This window comes from Ranitomeya variabilis, chromosome 1 (genome assembly GCF_051348905.1).
Source record: "Ranitomeya variabilis isolate aRanVar5 chromosome 1, aRanVar5.hap1, whole genome shotgun sequence".
Taxonomy (NCBI): Eukaryota; Metazoa; Chordata; class Amphibia; order Anura; family Dendrobatidae; genus Ranitomeya; species Ranitomeya variabilis.
In genome coordinates this window covers 1,103,909,740-1,103,924,511 of record NC_135232.1, presented here as the reverse complement: position 1 = coordinate 1,103,924,511, position 14,772 = coordinate 1,103,909,740, and the positions used below count along the sequence as shown (strand labels likewise).

Below are 14,772 nucleotides of genomic sequence, written 5' to 3'. Positions count from 1 at the left end.
TGAATGAGTTATAGTTTAAAATAACACCATCACAGAGATGACAGCCACAGGTAGGGGGACTTCTGCGGGACCCCGGATTTCCTGATAACCCATCGAAGCTCCCAATCATGGGTGCCCACATTAATTCCTGCGCAAGATCATGCCACTTAAACAGTTTAACCAGTTTTTTTTACCATGGGATTAAAAATAAACAGACTGGTAGCATTTACCACTCCTGCCGGCGAGTCAGATGCTCAACGGTACGCAGAGGCAGCTCTTCCTCTTTTGGGATGCTCTATCGATGGGCCATGACTGCCAACATCATGCGGTTTCACAGCCAACTTTCCGAAGTTAGGCAGCAGGGAGCTAGTTGTTAATCAACATGACATTGACAGTCATACCCCGTCAACAGTGCAGAGGGGAAAATAATCCGCTGCTGTGTCGTCGTGACTTCAGTGGAAGTCTGACAAGTGGTGTGCGCCTTTTCACAAATCCAAAATTTCTTCTGTAAGGAATGCCATAGCTCATCGTGAAGTAGGCGACTAATGGCGTCGTACCCATGTCCCGCCCCGCGCTTTGCCAATCTTGATGGAGCTTTGCAAAACTAATGTAAAATGTCAAAAAGTATTTGCTAAAAAATTTAGCAACTTTTCAAAGCAATTTACTCCCAATGTCTGGCATCATCTTCTCTTTTATATACTTAAGATTGGTTTCACGGCACTGTGGTCGCAGTGTAAGGAATGTGGTCGTATTGCAATAAGCGGCACATCCTCCAAGTTAGTAGACCCAGCAGTTGGGTCAGGTGTAGCGACACAAGCACAGTCTCTGTATTATTGACACGTGAAAACAACGTTATGGTTTCTAAACTTCAACGTAAAAAGAAAAACTGTAATCAAGCATCAAAGAAAATTAAAATTCCAATTTTCCATTTTTTTCATAAAAAAATAGGTGCGATTAAAAAAGGGAATAAAGGAATATTAAGCGTTTCGGACTGTAGCGAGTCCCTATGCACAGGTATACGTTTCTAGAATTCCCTTGTGTAGAGAAGAAGTAAACTAAACCGAGCTGCAATGTCTGTGATCTACCTTGCTTTGGCGGCCAATGCTATAAATCAGCCGATATCACCTGGCGCTTCGTCTCTTTGGTGAAATGTTCTGCAGGTGCTTTGTACAGAGCTTGTGTTCGGGCTTCGATGGGAACCAACATCCATGTTTTATACATCGGCTCTATTTGCGGAACGCTACGATTATGCGTAATTTGAAAAAGAGCATATTCCTACTGCAGGTGTACAATAAAATATTGCAGTGTTGTTAATTACTGCTGGGGCCCATTAGTCTTTTCAGAATTTGAATAAAATTAAGGTTCGAGAGATGAAATAATGTCAAATGTATTTAAGACTTGTGGCGACTAATCATCCCGGTGCCGGGGGCTGCACACAATCTGTCCATACAGATGAACGTGATCTGTACCTCAAGCTCATGGCTGTTCATTTTCCATGAGAGCTATTTTCTGCATCATTTCCACAGTAATGCCCATAGCCAGGAATTTTCAGTCCTGATTTGGGGGGAGTTGAGGCGCGCTCATTACACATGATGGTTATTTAATTTCATTTTGCATCTGTGCTGGCTTAGCAGGTAACGTTACATCCATTTTGTGCTCAGCTGATTTTTCTTGTTTCCTACACTTATTTTTTCCTTTTTTTGTGTACACTGCTTAAAAAATTAAGAGAACACTTGCCCATCATAGTGCATTAAACTTTAGTAATATCAATCTATAGGAAGCAGAAGCGATTGTGAAACAATTTCACGCACTTTGGTGCAAATGAAAACGACAACAGGTGCACTGGAAGGAACAGCAAGTTCCAACTCCAAAGAGACAATGGCTTTGCAAGTGGTGGACATAGACGATTGCTTTCTCCTTATCCTTCCTGGCTGATTTTTCTCTAATTTTGTATTTTACTAATGTCCTTGTTACTAATAGTATCGTGAAGAGGTACCTGCAGACCAAACTGGTTGCAAAGGTAGTCCATATCCTCAAGGATAGCACATCCATATGTGCCGACGCAACAAGGTTTTCTGTAATTTTACAGTCTCAAGAGCAAGCAGAAGATACCAGTATATGGGTGATACTCATGGAAAACCAAACGGCATCATAGAAGTGAGTTTGCTCCAACCAGTATCTTCTCTTTTGAGTGAGGAGGTACAGGAAGAGCTTGTTCATGTTTCTGGTCAAACTTTCAGAAACATACTTCATGCAGGTGGCATGAGGCCTCTGTAGCGGGACATGTGCTCACAGCCAAAATTGGCAAGTCAGCCATTGTCACCTCGTTCTCTTCAGAGATGAGAACAGATTCACACTAGGCATATGTGTCAAATGTAAAAAAGCCTGAAGATGTTGTGGTGAATGTTATGCTTCCTACAACATCATCGAGCAGTCCAACGGTTCTCTGACTGCTGTTAGTTACTTGGATGCAATTCTCAGAGCATTGTCAGATGCTGGTGCAATGGGCCCTGGGTTCCTCTTTGTGCAGGACAGAGTCCAGCCTCATTTGATCAGAATATGTACAAGTTCCTGGATGATGCCCTCATTGATGCCATTGACAGACCCTCACGTGCCGCAAACCTGAATCAATTTGAAAATCTTCTCTTGGCATCATGTATGAATCCATCTGAAACAACCAAGTAGCATTACAGACTATCTAGGACAGTGTTTCTCAGCTCCAGGTCTAGAGATCCACGGACATGTGAAGTTTTCAGAATTTCCTTAGTATTGCAAAGGTGATAATTTCATCACCTGCTCAAGCAATAATTACATCACCTATGCAATACTAAGGAAATCTTGAAAACATGACCTGTTGGTGGGTCTTGAGGACTGGTGTTGAGAAACTCTGATCTAGGAGCTCAGGTCTTGGTGTAGACCCCCAATGACATTATCCCCACATGCATGCCCAGAATGTTGTCTGGAATGCATACAGACACATGGGGGCCTAACACACTACTGAGTCACAATATAAGTTGCAGTGATGAAATTCTCGCAAATTAGATCCGCCTGTGACTTCAAATATTTCTTTGATTTCTAGGATGATTTGGAATTCAGCCAACGATTGGTTGATGACTTTGGCTGCCATTGACCGTTGACTTGTCATTTTGTTCTCAACGAATTAGACATTGTTATCAGCAAAAATTTTCAAATTTAATTTTTCATTTATCGAGATCCGATGTGTGATTTATGTGTTTCCTTTTTTTTTTCGAGCAGCACATATTTTCAGATTTGTAACATAACAACTGCTTTTCATTCTGAAACCTCACAACACTCATCTGTTAGTTAGAGGAAGTCCCGAGTGGCTATATATATGTATACATGCGGTATTACATGTCAGCAGTATAAATGACTGGCCAGATCCAACACAGTCAGCGTCACTGTTGATTTTATATTTGGAGATCAAAACTGTTTAGAAACCATTATGCAATAATAAATGATATTGTTCAGCTCATGACCCAGTTGCGAGTTAGTATTAAAGACAAACCTTCATTCTCTTCTTTCAGAACGGACATCTGCAGCAGTGTTTGGACACTGTGAGAAAAGAATTTATCATATTCAACAGGGAGAAGTGAGTACATTCATCAAACACACCTACATGTGGTACAAGGCAAATTGTTCTTGAAGCATTGGAGGTTATTTCTTAGCCGATACTGGAAATGATTAATGATTGTGACAACAGGTGCAAAAGGCCTTTTGCTGCAGACTCTGCGCGGCTTCCCGGTGTGAATCCACGAATTGATTTATCAGACGCTCTTGTCTGAAATGCTGAAATAATTCCACTTTCTGACTCTTGAAATCCCAATTAGTGGGAAGATGTGATGCAAATGTTCATAAATTGGTTGCTCGGAATAAGGCTTACACTAAACAGGGTAGACAGCACATTTCTACTATGACATTTTAACTTATACCGAGAATTAAAGGCCGGGTAAGGATGCACTTAACCATTTATGTATCTTTAAGATCGAAATTCACTTACACACCAGTCATTATTGGTTTTCATCTGTTATCTGTTATATATCTATTTTGTTGGTAGATTTTGTATTTTTATCTTCTTCTTATAAGCCCGATTAGTGTATTTGACATTAAAGGCAACCTGTCATCAAATATTCTGTCCATAACCACCGTCTCGTATTGTTATAGAGATTGGTAATATCTTTCTAAATTTGCCCTTATTGGTCTTGGCGGATAAGGGAAAAAAAATGTAACACGCACTACCTGTGAAGATTTAAGGGTGAGTCCCTGTCTTCTTCTCTCATGGATTCCTGCCATTACAAGCCAGCTCCAGTGGCAGTACAACTCTCTTCACTATGCATGTGCCAAATTCTGCTTGAGTCGGCTTGTAATGTCAGCAGAACCCAGAATATTCTTGCTTTCTGCTGGTTTTCCTTCAGCATTGATTAATCACCAACCACAATGTCCCAGTTGGCCTACAACACTTTTGGCTGAGAAGCTTGACATGATGGATATCTTCTTTTGAAAGCTTTTGTTTTACTCAAGAACATAGCTTTTATTATGTTTGAGTGACTTGGCTCATCTTCGTTTTCAGGGATAGGAGAAAAATCATAAGAATAGATGGTCGTCACCAAAAAACTATGGGTAAGGACAAACAGATAAGGTGCCATTTCTCAATGAGCTGAAGAAGGCCCAGAGTGGAAACGTGGAAACTCCTAGTTTCTACAGTTCTTTACTGACAGTAGAGCCCACTAATCTTTTATTTTTCTACTCTCTGTGGTTCCACAAAAGAGCTCTATTTTATATAAGTTTGCTCTAGGGGCTTGAAATCCTAGAATGTATAAGTGTCCCAAAAAGGCAGTATATGAATAAATAAAACCAAAAGAGAGGATCTGTGCCCGGACAATATAAATTATACCAGTAATTAAAATATAATAGCCTTTATTAAAAACATTTCATAAAAACAATGATATACAAAAGGACACGACGATACAAACAGACACCACAACAGTCTATAGATCACAAGTATATATCAAAAGTCTGAAAAAATGCCTGAATCAGTATTCATTGACATATACCGTAAATGTATATCTTTACTTAGGTATCAGTACCAAAAACCAGTACAGCCCACACCCCTGATGAAGCATTTGTGAAACGTGTGTCAGGCCATACAGAGACATGGTCTGATCACACCACAGCTCCTGGGCAGCGGTGGGTGAGGGAAAAGACTATACAGACATTACAGTAGGGGATCGCTGCTGATTCTTTTTGTGAGGTAAAACATGTCACTGCCTGTTTTTAAACAATGTATTACCTCAAAGGAAGAATCAGCTGTGATCCCATACTGTCCTGTCTGTATACTCTTTTGCTTCCTCCACTGCCCAGAAGCTGTAGTATGATCAGACCATGTTCCTGTACGGTCAGACACGGCCATTACACAGCACACAGCAGGGACACATTTATAAGATTATCTCAGCACAGGAACATTTTATTTAATCACATCCAATTATAGAACTTATTATTCCAAGATCTATTGATTAAAATGAACTTATTTTTGTGACAAAACCCCTTTACATTACACTTTGGTCTTGAATTTTTAACTGAGTGGTGCACCACCTTGTTTTGTTTTTCCCCTAGCTTATGATATGAGTAACTAACCATAACCAGTGCAGAGTATATTTACAATATCATTCTAGAATGATTGGTCCAATCATAGAAAAAGTAAAATTTAGTTAGATCATCATGAGTTTTCACTTCCAGTATTTCCTCACGTAGGGCTAAAAAGAGATGCATTAGGACAACATTTTGTAATGCTGTATCTTCTGTTTGTGTTTTTAGTGCTATATATTGTGAACGCATCATGTATCCTGGAGATGTAGGATAATGTGACGGAAGAGCCATGTTGGTTCTACATCCCTCTATAATATCATGTGGGGTTACTGGTGTTTGCATGATGGCATATGTACATTCATTTTCTGCAGGACATAATTACACAGCTGACTATGCACTGGAAATGAAAAATTAATTTAGAGATTCCTTGGCTCTCATTGTCAGAACATCATTTGCTCTAGCTCCATGCAAACAAGCTTTCGGCTTCTACAGTCAGTGAGGCATGGCATGTTTCCAAATATAGAATATTCACCAGAAGGAGATCCATTGTTATTGTCTGATGTAATTACTGCAAAAATAAAGTTACAAAGATATTTTTCAAGACAAAAGTCTTATTTTCTTAAAGTGTGTCTAGGAACATCTCCTTAATGTAATAGATCTTCAGGGAATTAATGTTGTGAACGAATGAAGTGACTTAAAATCTAACATTCTTTATTCTTTGACATCTAGAATAATTCCCTAGTAATGCACATTAATTTGCACCTGAGAGAAATTCAGAATATGTTTCTTGATCTGTGTTAGTCATGAAAGATTGGCTATTGCACTATACAGTGAAATGATATATTTCTGCTTAATGGTCACACCTTTAGACTTATTTTTGTTTGGGTTGAAATTACTTGAGTTTTTCCCAGAGAAAACTTATTTCATGCTTAATGAATGATTTTATTACCAGCACAAGGGAACCGCTATGGGATCCCTGGTGCCCCCATGTAAACTAATTTGCTCTTGGATTAGTGGGAAAGAGACCTAGTGTTTGGGGATGAATCCTTTTACAATAAGCAGGCTCTTTTGTAAGCCATTTCATTGAAGACAGTTTCATCCTGTGTTATGGAAGTGAAGACGAGTTCCCTGAAAAGGGTATTAATTCCATTGCTGTAAGATAAACCTTTGTGATCAGCTAGAAGACATCACGATGTCTTGAAGCATTGACATCAAAGGATGAGAAAGGATGTTTATACACCATGGTCTATTGCTAGTCCTCCTGAACCAGCAGCCTTCCAAGGTCACTCTGAACTCTTGAAAAAGAGGATACCCAAAGGGCAGTATCTTTCCCATATTAAAAATTGTCCCTTCTTAAAACAAGGTTTCAGGACAATAGCTCTACAATTTATGTCCCTAAATCACCAAATAAATTTGACTTGCCCAAACCAAGAAATAAATTGTTCAATCCTAGGGTTAAACTACAGACACACCAGAATGTTAGAATAATTGGAATAATTCATAAAACAACCAAGGAAATTACAGTAAATAGATTCTACAAAATCTCTAGGGAATTTTGAAAATGGACTTTATTGATACATTGGCAGACTGTACCTAGATCACATATAAGAAAAGAATGAGCATTTTGGATCAGATTGTACACAGCCATCCCTTTACCCTTCACTCAAGGAGGAGTTGTTGACTGGAGCATAAAACTGTGGGTTGTAATAGTTGTGGGCACTGTGTTGTATTTATGAGTAATTGGACATAAACTTTTAACCTATCCCTTCCCCTTTATAAATTGTTGTTGAAGGGGGGTAATTTATAAAGAATTCAACTATATAGACAAAATATTTAGAAAGGGGCATTGAAGCATTGGAAATTCTTTACTATGGCTCTATAAAAAAGCTGAAATATTACTGCTTTTGTCTCACATGACCTTGATACAGCAAAACGATTTTATTTTTGATTTTTTGGAGGAGTGCTGTCTTGAGCTGCACAAAAACCTGTGCAAAGTATTTTATTCCAGATTTTTGGCAAATAATATTTTGATGAATCGTGGGCAGACACATGAACAGACCACATGCAGCTTCTAGCCGTTTCTCATCATGTAGGTTCCTCAGGGCCTCATGGGATGGCACCACAGGCAAGCATCTGCATATTTTTCTATATAGTATTACTTAGTTTTTTACTCTGTAAACTTTATCTTTTTAAAGGTGTGTTTATTGGTGAGGGCTGCAGGTATTTTTTTTCTATTTGAAGTGATTAGACTATTTTGTGATTGATGAGCACTGCTGACATTTATTAGGATAGGTTTGCATATTTGCATTGTGTAGTGCTTGACGAATGCACTTAGATTGCAAAACACTGTACTTAAACTTATCTAAAGAGTAAAATGGGCAAAAAATGGTCTTTTTACTACATTTTTCATGTTTACACCATATTGCATTCTTTTGGATTTTTAGAAAAGTAGTTGAAATGTGTATGGTCCTAAAAAAAAAAGTATGAAAGATGTATACGTTTTTTTCTTCAATGTTTTCAATGGGAGACATATTGAAATGTATAAATTAGATAGTTGAGAAACTAAAAAAAACGGGTATGAATTAAAAAGAAAAAAGTATAGATGTATGAATATGTCACAACTCAGACCGGCTTAGTTCAATGTATGGCACACGCTTGTGTATGTTTTGCCGTATATACTTCCTACGTAGCATGGCTGACCATACAATTCTGTTGTTCTGTATAGTATGTGTAATAGAGTGCAGGGTTGAGTATGTCACCACGGAACTGACAGACCAACTGTTGAGGGGAATTTATTAACAGGAGTAAGATTCTCCTCACAGGGAGTAAACAGGGGGTTAATAGAGGTAAATCAAACAGTAAACAGTTAAGCGAAAACAAAAGGGTTAACGAGTGTTCTTGTAACTTATCAGTCCAGGGAGGTCCTGACTGGAGGGTCCTAATTCCAGCGTGGGTACAGTCACCAGCAGAGTCCGCTTTCATGTACTCACAAGATGCAGTCTTTAGCTTTTACAGCACAGCCAGGAATCAGGGGCTCCGCACTGTTAAGTCTCTCACCAAGAATCACAGTCTCTGTACTGATACTGCGGGGACCAGGGGATCGAAGTCTCTTCTCTGTTTCCTGGGAACTGGAAACTCCGGGGTTAAGACTTTTCTCCCAGTGAAGCTGCAAGCAGGAAGTCACACAGCCACTCTGCTGCAAGTCTCTGTACACCAGGCTGACAGTCTCTCTCTCTCTGCAGCAAGAATACACACACGCTGAGCAGTTTCCTTAGTCACACTCAGGGGTCCTGGCTTGTCAGTGCGGTCACCGGGGCTGCGCGCTCAGGTCACTGTAAGGGGATACGTCGTCTCTGATTATGGAGGCTTCCAAGTCCCCACTCTCACTCCAACCTTAGTGCCCTCACGGGGAGCACTCTGTCATGGGGAGCGCGGCGCTGCAGCCTGCTTTCTCTCTGGCACGCTGTCCCCTCTGTCTGGCCCGCTCTGCTCTCCCACTCTTTTCTGACCACACCCCCCTCTCTTCCTCTCTGTCCCCCAGCCGTCACATGATCCCTTCTGTCCAGGGCAGAAAGTCTTCCCCCCGGCAACCCAGCTGTCTGACTAAGTGGTTCCAGGTAAGGAGCAGGGAAAGCAACCTCCTTACATTTGTACTGTATTATACACTACTGATACCATTTTTTGTTCATCGTGATAAAAAAAATGCTCCAATTAAATTACATGCTGGCAAAGATATTTATTATGTGTCTCTCGGCCCAGCGTGAACAGGAGAAATGAATGTGAACCAAAATGTATTTGACGTGCATAAGAAAAGTAATTATTTTGCCATATGCTTATCGGCATGACAGATTAGGAAGTGGGTACTGAGGGTGATAGTCTATTATTTAGCGTATACAACATAAGTTCATAACTAGAATATGGAGGACATTTATGTAACAGGACATTTTACCATTGGGAGCAGGGGTGGGCTGGGGGTCCGAGGTGTATGTGCCCCACCCCCGGGATGCTCCCCCAGCAGCTTTAGGGTGCCGCTAGACTGATTGGTGCATCATCCGCCGGGCCAGCACTACATCTTAAAATGTGTTTGTGTGTTGGTCCGGTCTCATCACGGTTCAGCACACATGGCGGCACAGTACACCGTATCTCCTAAAGTGATGTCACGCAGCGCGTACTGCACTACCACTTTCCCGCTGAAGAGGAGATTCAATTAAGCATGCGAGCCGGTCAGGAGACAAGCTGGGAGAAGATGAGCTGTGTTGGCGGTTCCCTGATTCTCACAAGTAAAATCACTAGGGATAAGCGAACGTGCTCAGTGATACTCAGTTATCACTCAAGTATCACAGTGCTCAGATGTGCTTGTTACTCAGTGAGCAATGGGCGGTGCTCGATGTAAAACTTGAATTCCCGCCCCGCATCATTGGTGCATGTTACACAACCAATAAGCATGTGGGGATTGCCTGTGAGTCATTGTTATGCTGTAGCCATCTTGGTTGTGGCATTACTGTGATTGGCTGGCTGTGTGACATCATCAGAGATTATAAAAGGACAGGCGCTGGCCTGCTCAGCACACTAACGCCATTGTACAGCTCTGTGACACTTCGTATTGGAGGGAGAGAGCGCTTGTTAAGGCCAGTGTGCACAGTGTAACGAATCAGAGGCCTGTAGTGTTGATATTGGTGCTGAAGTTGAGCCATCATACTGACTGCCCTACTAAGGGTTAATCGTTTGCAGCCCATACAATCTGCATTTAGCCTAGGTAGGGAGAGAGAGTCGCAGGAGCAAGGAGAGTGACAGATCCAGTCTGTAGACAGGGATTAGGCCCGTGCAGTCCATTGGCAAATACATAGCTGCATTTTTTTGTTGGGGCTGGAAAAATTGAATGTATTTTGATCCATCAACTATTATGTGCTTAGAGGTCCTTTTTTTTGTATTATATAACACACCCAAAAATAGTTAAAACATTTTCGTGGACTACATTTCTCAGCCATGTAAAAAAAGGGGAGTTGATCCAGCACTTCAAGCAAAATGCATAAATTTATTCAAGGAATAATTCATCCATAAAAATATAGTTACACATAAAGTATAATATCTTAGGAGAAAGTCTCAAGAGATAAAACAATCAAGGTAGTGGTTGACACGTTTCGAAGTGATACTTCTTATTCTCAGCAATACACTATTCCATGGTGTGTAGTAAATTTATTTGATCTCTAAAAGTGAACACAAGCTTTTAAAAATGTTGTAGGTCTCCTTTTCTCAGACCTACAGTGTTCTGTGGTCTGTATTTCTGTGATCTGTAAAACTCCTAAAAAGCTTTTAAACATTTTGTAGGCCTCCATTTCTCAAACATAGTGTTACATGGTCTGTGAACATTCCTGTGATCTCTAAAACTGAGAAAAAGCATTCAAACATTTTTCTGGAATGAATTTGATTGTCATCCATACACTTTTACTTTCTTTCTGTTACATTGCAGTCAAGCAAACTCACAAAAATGCTTTGATTTTCTCCTTTTATTAAAATAAACTTTGTTTCAAGAGACCTAGCAATTACAAAATTCATAAGGTGTGCATTAAAGGATGGGGAAGTGGAAGTGCTGATGATGGTGCACGCAAATGCACATAACGTGGGGCAGGTGCAAATACACCTGTTGCTGGAGCACAAGAAACACGCCCATCCATGACACATAGGTCCCTGTCCCACTTTCCAGGGAGGTACAGTACAGCACTTCTGAAGCCAGAGCAGTGTGAACAGGTGGTCGGTTGGGTAGCAGATAATGCCTCCAGCCGGCTTGGCAGCATCGCTCAGTCTTCCACACTGTCCAGTCTCACCAACCTAATGTCTGGATCACTTAATCCTCACCCTAATCTTCCTTCCTCCCACCATGTTGAGTCCCATTAGACCAGTGAACTAATAAGCACCAATTGCTGTTCGAAAAAAACAGCGTGGGGTAAATATAATAACCACAATTTGTCAAAAGGCAACTAATTCCCAACTAAAGGTTAAAGTAAAACATAACTTTTAATTCTACTATTAAAGATTGAATATAAAATTTGCTGTACTGGTGGATGTAATTATTAGGATATTCCCAATTACTCTCTCATCCCTTGGATTTATAATATCCTATCTATTAATTCATTTGAGTCCTAAAGCATGGCGCGGCCGCTACCACTGCTCTTATAGGTAATTATACACATTCCACAAGTTAGCTACTAAAATAACTAGACCTCCCCAACATGTTTCGCCAGTGAACCTGGCTTCATCAGGGTTAGAGGCTAGTGTTAGAGCCTGGGTGAAAAATAAAGTTCCCAGCCACCTACCCACAGGCCCATTTGCTAAACGGGCACATTTCCAGGCTGCTTGCTGTGGAAATGTTGCCATTTAGGCTGGTAGACACGGAGGATTTCCATGGCGGCAGTCGTCCCTTGGTATTTGGTACCCAGCCACCACTTTTTCTCCCTGTGTGTCATCCCCACCTTGTACCAGCATGTGTCCAGGAATATCACCGATGACCTTACCAACACACTTACTGACATTGTCCACTTAATGACCGACACGTGGAGAGGGCTTGTGGCCAGGGACGCTACGTTTCCCTGACGGCACACTGTCTAGGAGAGAAACCGCACACCGCAACAGAGATACTTACAGAAATAACAGACCATTGTGTGTGATATTGGGAGTAACCTGGTGGTGGCTGTTAAGCTTGGCAAGTTCACGCACGTACCATTCTTGGCACATGTGCTAAACTTGGTAGTTCAGCAGTTTCTGAAAACATACCCAGATTTGCCAGAACTTCTGGTCAAGGTACACCTCATCAGCACCCATTTCCGCAAATCGGCTACAGCTGCCACCGCTATGGCACTGCAGCAGCACATAAAGTGTTTGTAATGTTCAATATTTTAATGAGGCACACCAGTTGTTGCCTTTCAGTGGTCTATGGATGACCCTCATCATATTTTATGTCTGACTTTGCACTTTTTGCAAAGCCTTTATGACTGCATAAGTACATCAACTACACTTTCAAAATGTTGTTATGAATTCATCCACATAGTTTAACACGGTTATTGTTGCATTACGGTGGTATGTAAAACATTCAAAAAAGCTTAGAAAAATAGTTCAGGATTAGATTACTCATCCATACAGTATTACATGCTTTATTGTCACATTTTTGTAGTACATAACAGTATAAAAAGCGTTTGAAAATTTTGCTTGTTTCTTCACATTTCTTACATATACACTATTCTGTATTCTCGGGTACATTTTTGTGATATATAAGACTCAAAACATTTTTTTAAAAATTTTGCTGGGTAACATTTTTCCACCATACAGTATTACGTGTTCTTGGGCACTTTTAATTGGTATACAACCCTCCAAAAACATTTTTAAAATGTTATCGTTATTATATTGATCACCCATAGACTATTCCATGGTCTGGAGTACATTTCGTTGCTATATAAGCCTCAAAAAAATTGTTCAAAATGTTATCGCTATTGTATTGCTCACCCGTAGAGTATTCCAAGGTCTGGATTACATCTTGTTGGTATATAAGCTTCAACAAACTTGTTCAAAATTTATCGGTATTATATTGCTTTCTCATAAAGTATTACATCTTCTTGGGTACATTTAGTTGCTATATATGTCTCCAAAAAACTTGTTCCAAATTTATCGGAATCATATTACTCACCCATAGGGTATTACATCTTCTTGGGTTCGTTTCGTTGCTATAAAAGCCTCAAAAAACCTGATAAAAATTTATCGTTATTATATTTCTCACCGATAAAGTAAAGTGCCGTTTGTTTGTTTAGTATAATAAATTGCATTCGGAGACAAGGATTTGTTGAAAGGTGATAACACCTATAAAGGCAAGGTTGGTGACCATGGTGACCCCCACCAAATGTGGTAGTATCCTATGCCTCACATATGAATGAATCAGTATTGCTGATGCGTGACTACTAATGATGAGCGAATGTGCTCGGACATGCAGGCGCGGGGACTCTAACATTTTATTCGAGCACGCTGAAGACACTCGAGCATGCTCAGATAACACCTTATCCGAGCCGGAGCACATTCTTATGTTGCATTTTGCCTATATCAGAGGAGTATTATAGGCACACCATGGCATACTGCTCTCCCTGTTTTGGCATGCACTAGGTGCACTGAGCCTGTGGAAACTTTGGAGGTGTACATTGAGAGAACAGTATACCTCCAACGTAGACAGACACTGGTGGACATAGTCAAATTGATACACAAACCTGCATAACTTTCATCATATAATTATAATTAATATAATTTCCATATAATAATACAAGCTTTATGTTCTGCCACCAGATTACCCATTTCACGTGTTATATTGAAGAATAATTTCAATTTTTTAAAACTTTTTCTATTTTTTTTTTAAGGCTTAAACATCAACCAGAACAAGGTGGACAATCTTCAAGCACAGAGAGCAAAGCACACAGTGAGCCGCACACAAAAGCTCAAGATGGACACACCACAAATAACAACATCTTAGTACACGGCTGCACGAGGGGCTGCAGCAGCTAGTGGAGCGGATACACAATGGCAGACCCTTTTTTGCATGCCTTCACCTGGAAACATTGGCTTCTCAGAAATGTGAAGTTCTGAAGTTCGGCCGTCAGTCGGATGTTACACATGGCACTAATTTTACCTTTATAACATTCATTACAAAGACCAACCGGTGAAAAAGAACAAACTTTAAGATCTCCTGGAATGAAACTTGAACCTTTTTCTTTTACTTTGGACTATTTATCACGACCAACACTGAAAATGAAGAATAACGACTTGTGATGCTCACTGTGTGTTTATCAGATGGATGTTGTGAAGAGGTCTGCTTTATTAGTCTAAGAACAAATACCATTGATACATAGCTTAGAAATACGTACTGGGAAAATACACCCTATATTTTGGACAAAAAATCCCTGTAAGGAGGACACTCCAAAATGGTCAAACCTACAGCGAGATGTGGAGTACATAGTCCCACACACAATATAGAAAATTATTCTTAAACACCGTTTTATTAAACAATCATAAATAACAACATAATCAAATAAATATATGTACAGACTAACAAAACCAGGTACAGAATGGTGCACATACAGATAGACAACGACTACAATAGTAGCAATATGGTAGATAGCAGTTTAAATCATAACTCCCCCTACAAAGTGCTAAGTG

General features: G+C 40.1%; 1 protein-coding gene across 1 annotated transcript in view; it reads left to right on the top strand.

The window, feature by feature from the left end:
- Positions 1–14,436, top strand: part of STK32B (serine/threonine kinase 32B) — a 314,328-nt gene extending 299,892 nt beyond the window's left edge. The window contains exons 11-12 of the mRNA XM_077280130.1: positions 3,525–3,589; positions 13,977–14,436. Coding sequence (XP_077136245.1) covers positions 3,525–3,589; positions 13,977–14,121 — 210 coding nt within the window. The 3' untranslated portion in view covers positions 14,122–14,436. The remainder of the gene's footprint in view (positions 1–3,524; positions 3,590–13,976) is intronic.
- The last annotated feature ends 336 nt before the right edge of the window (positions 14,437–14,772 follow it).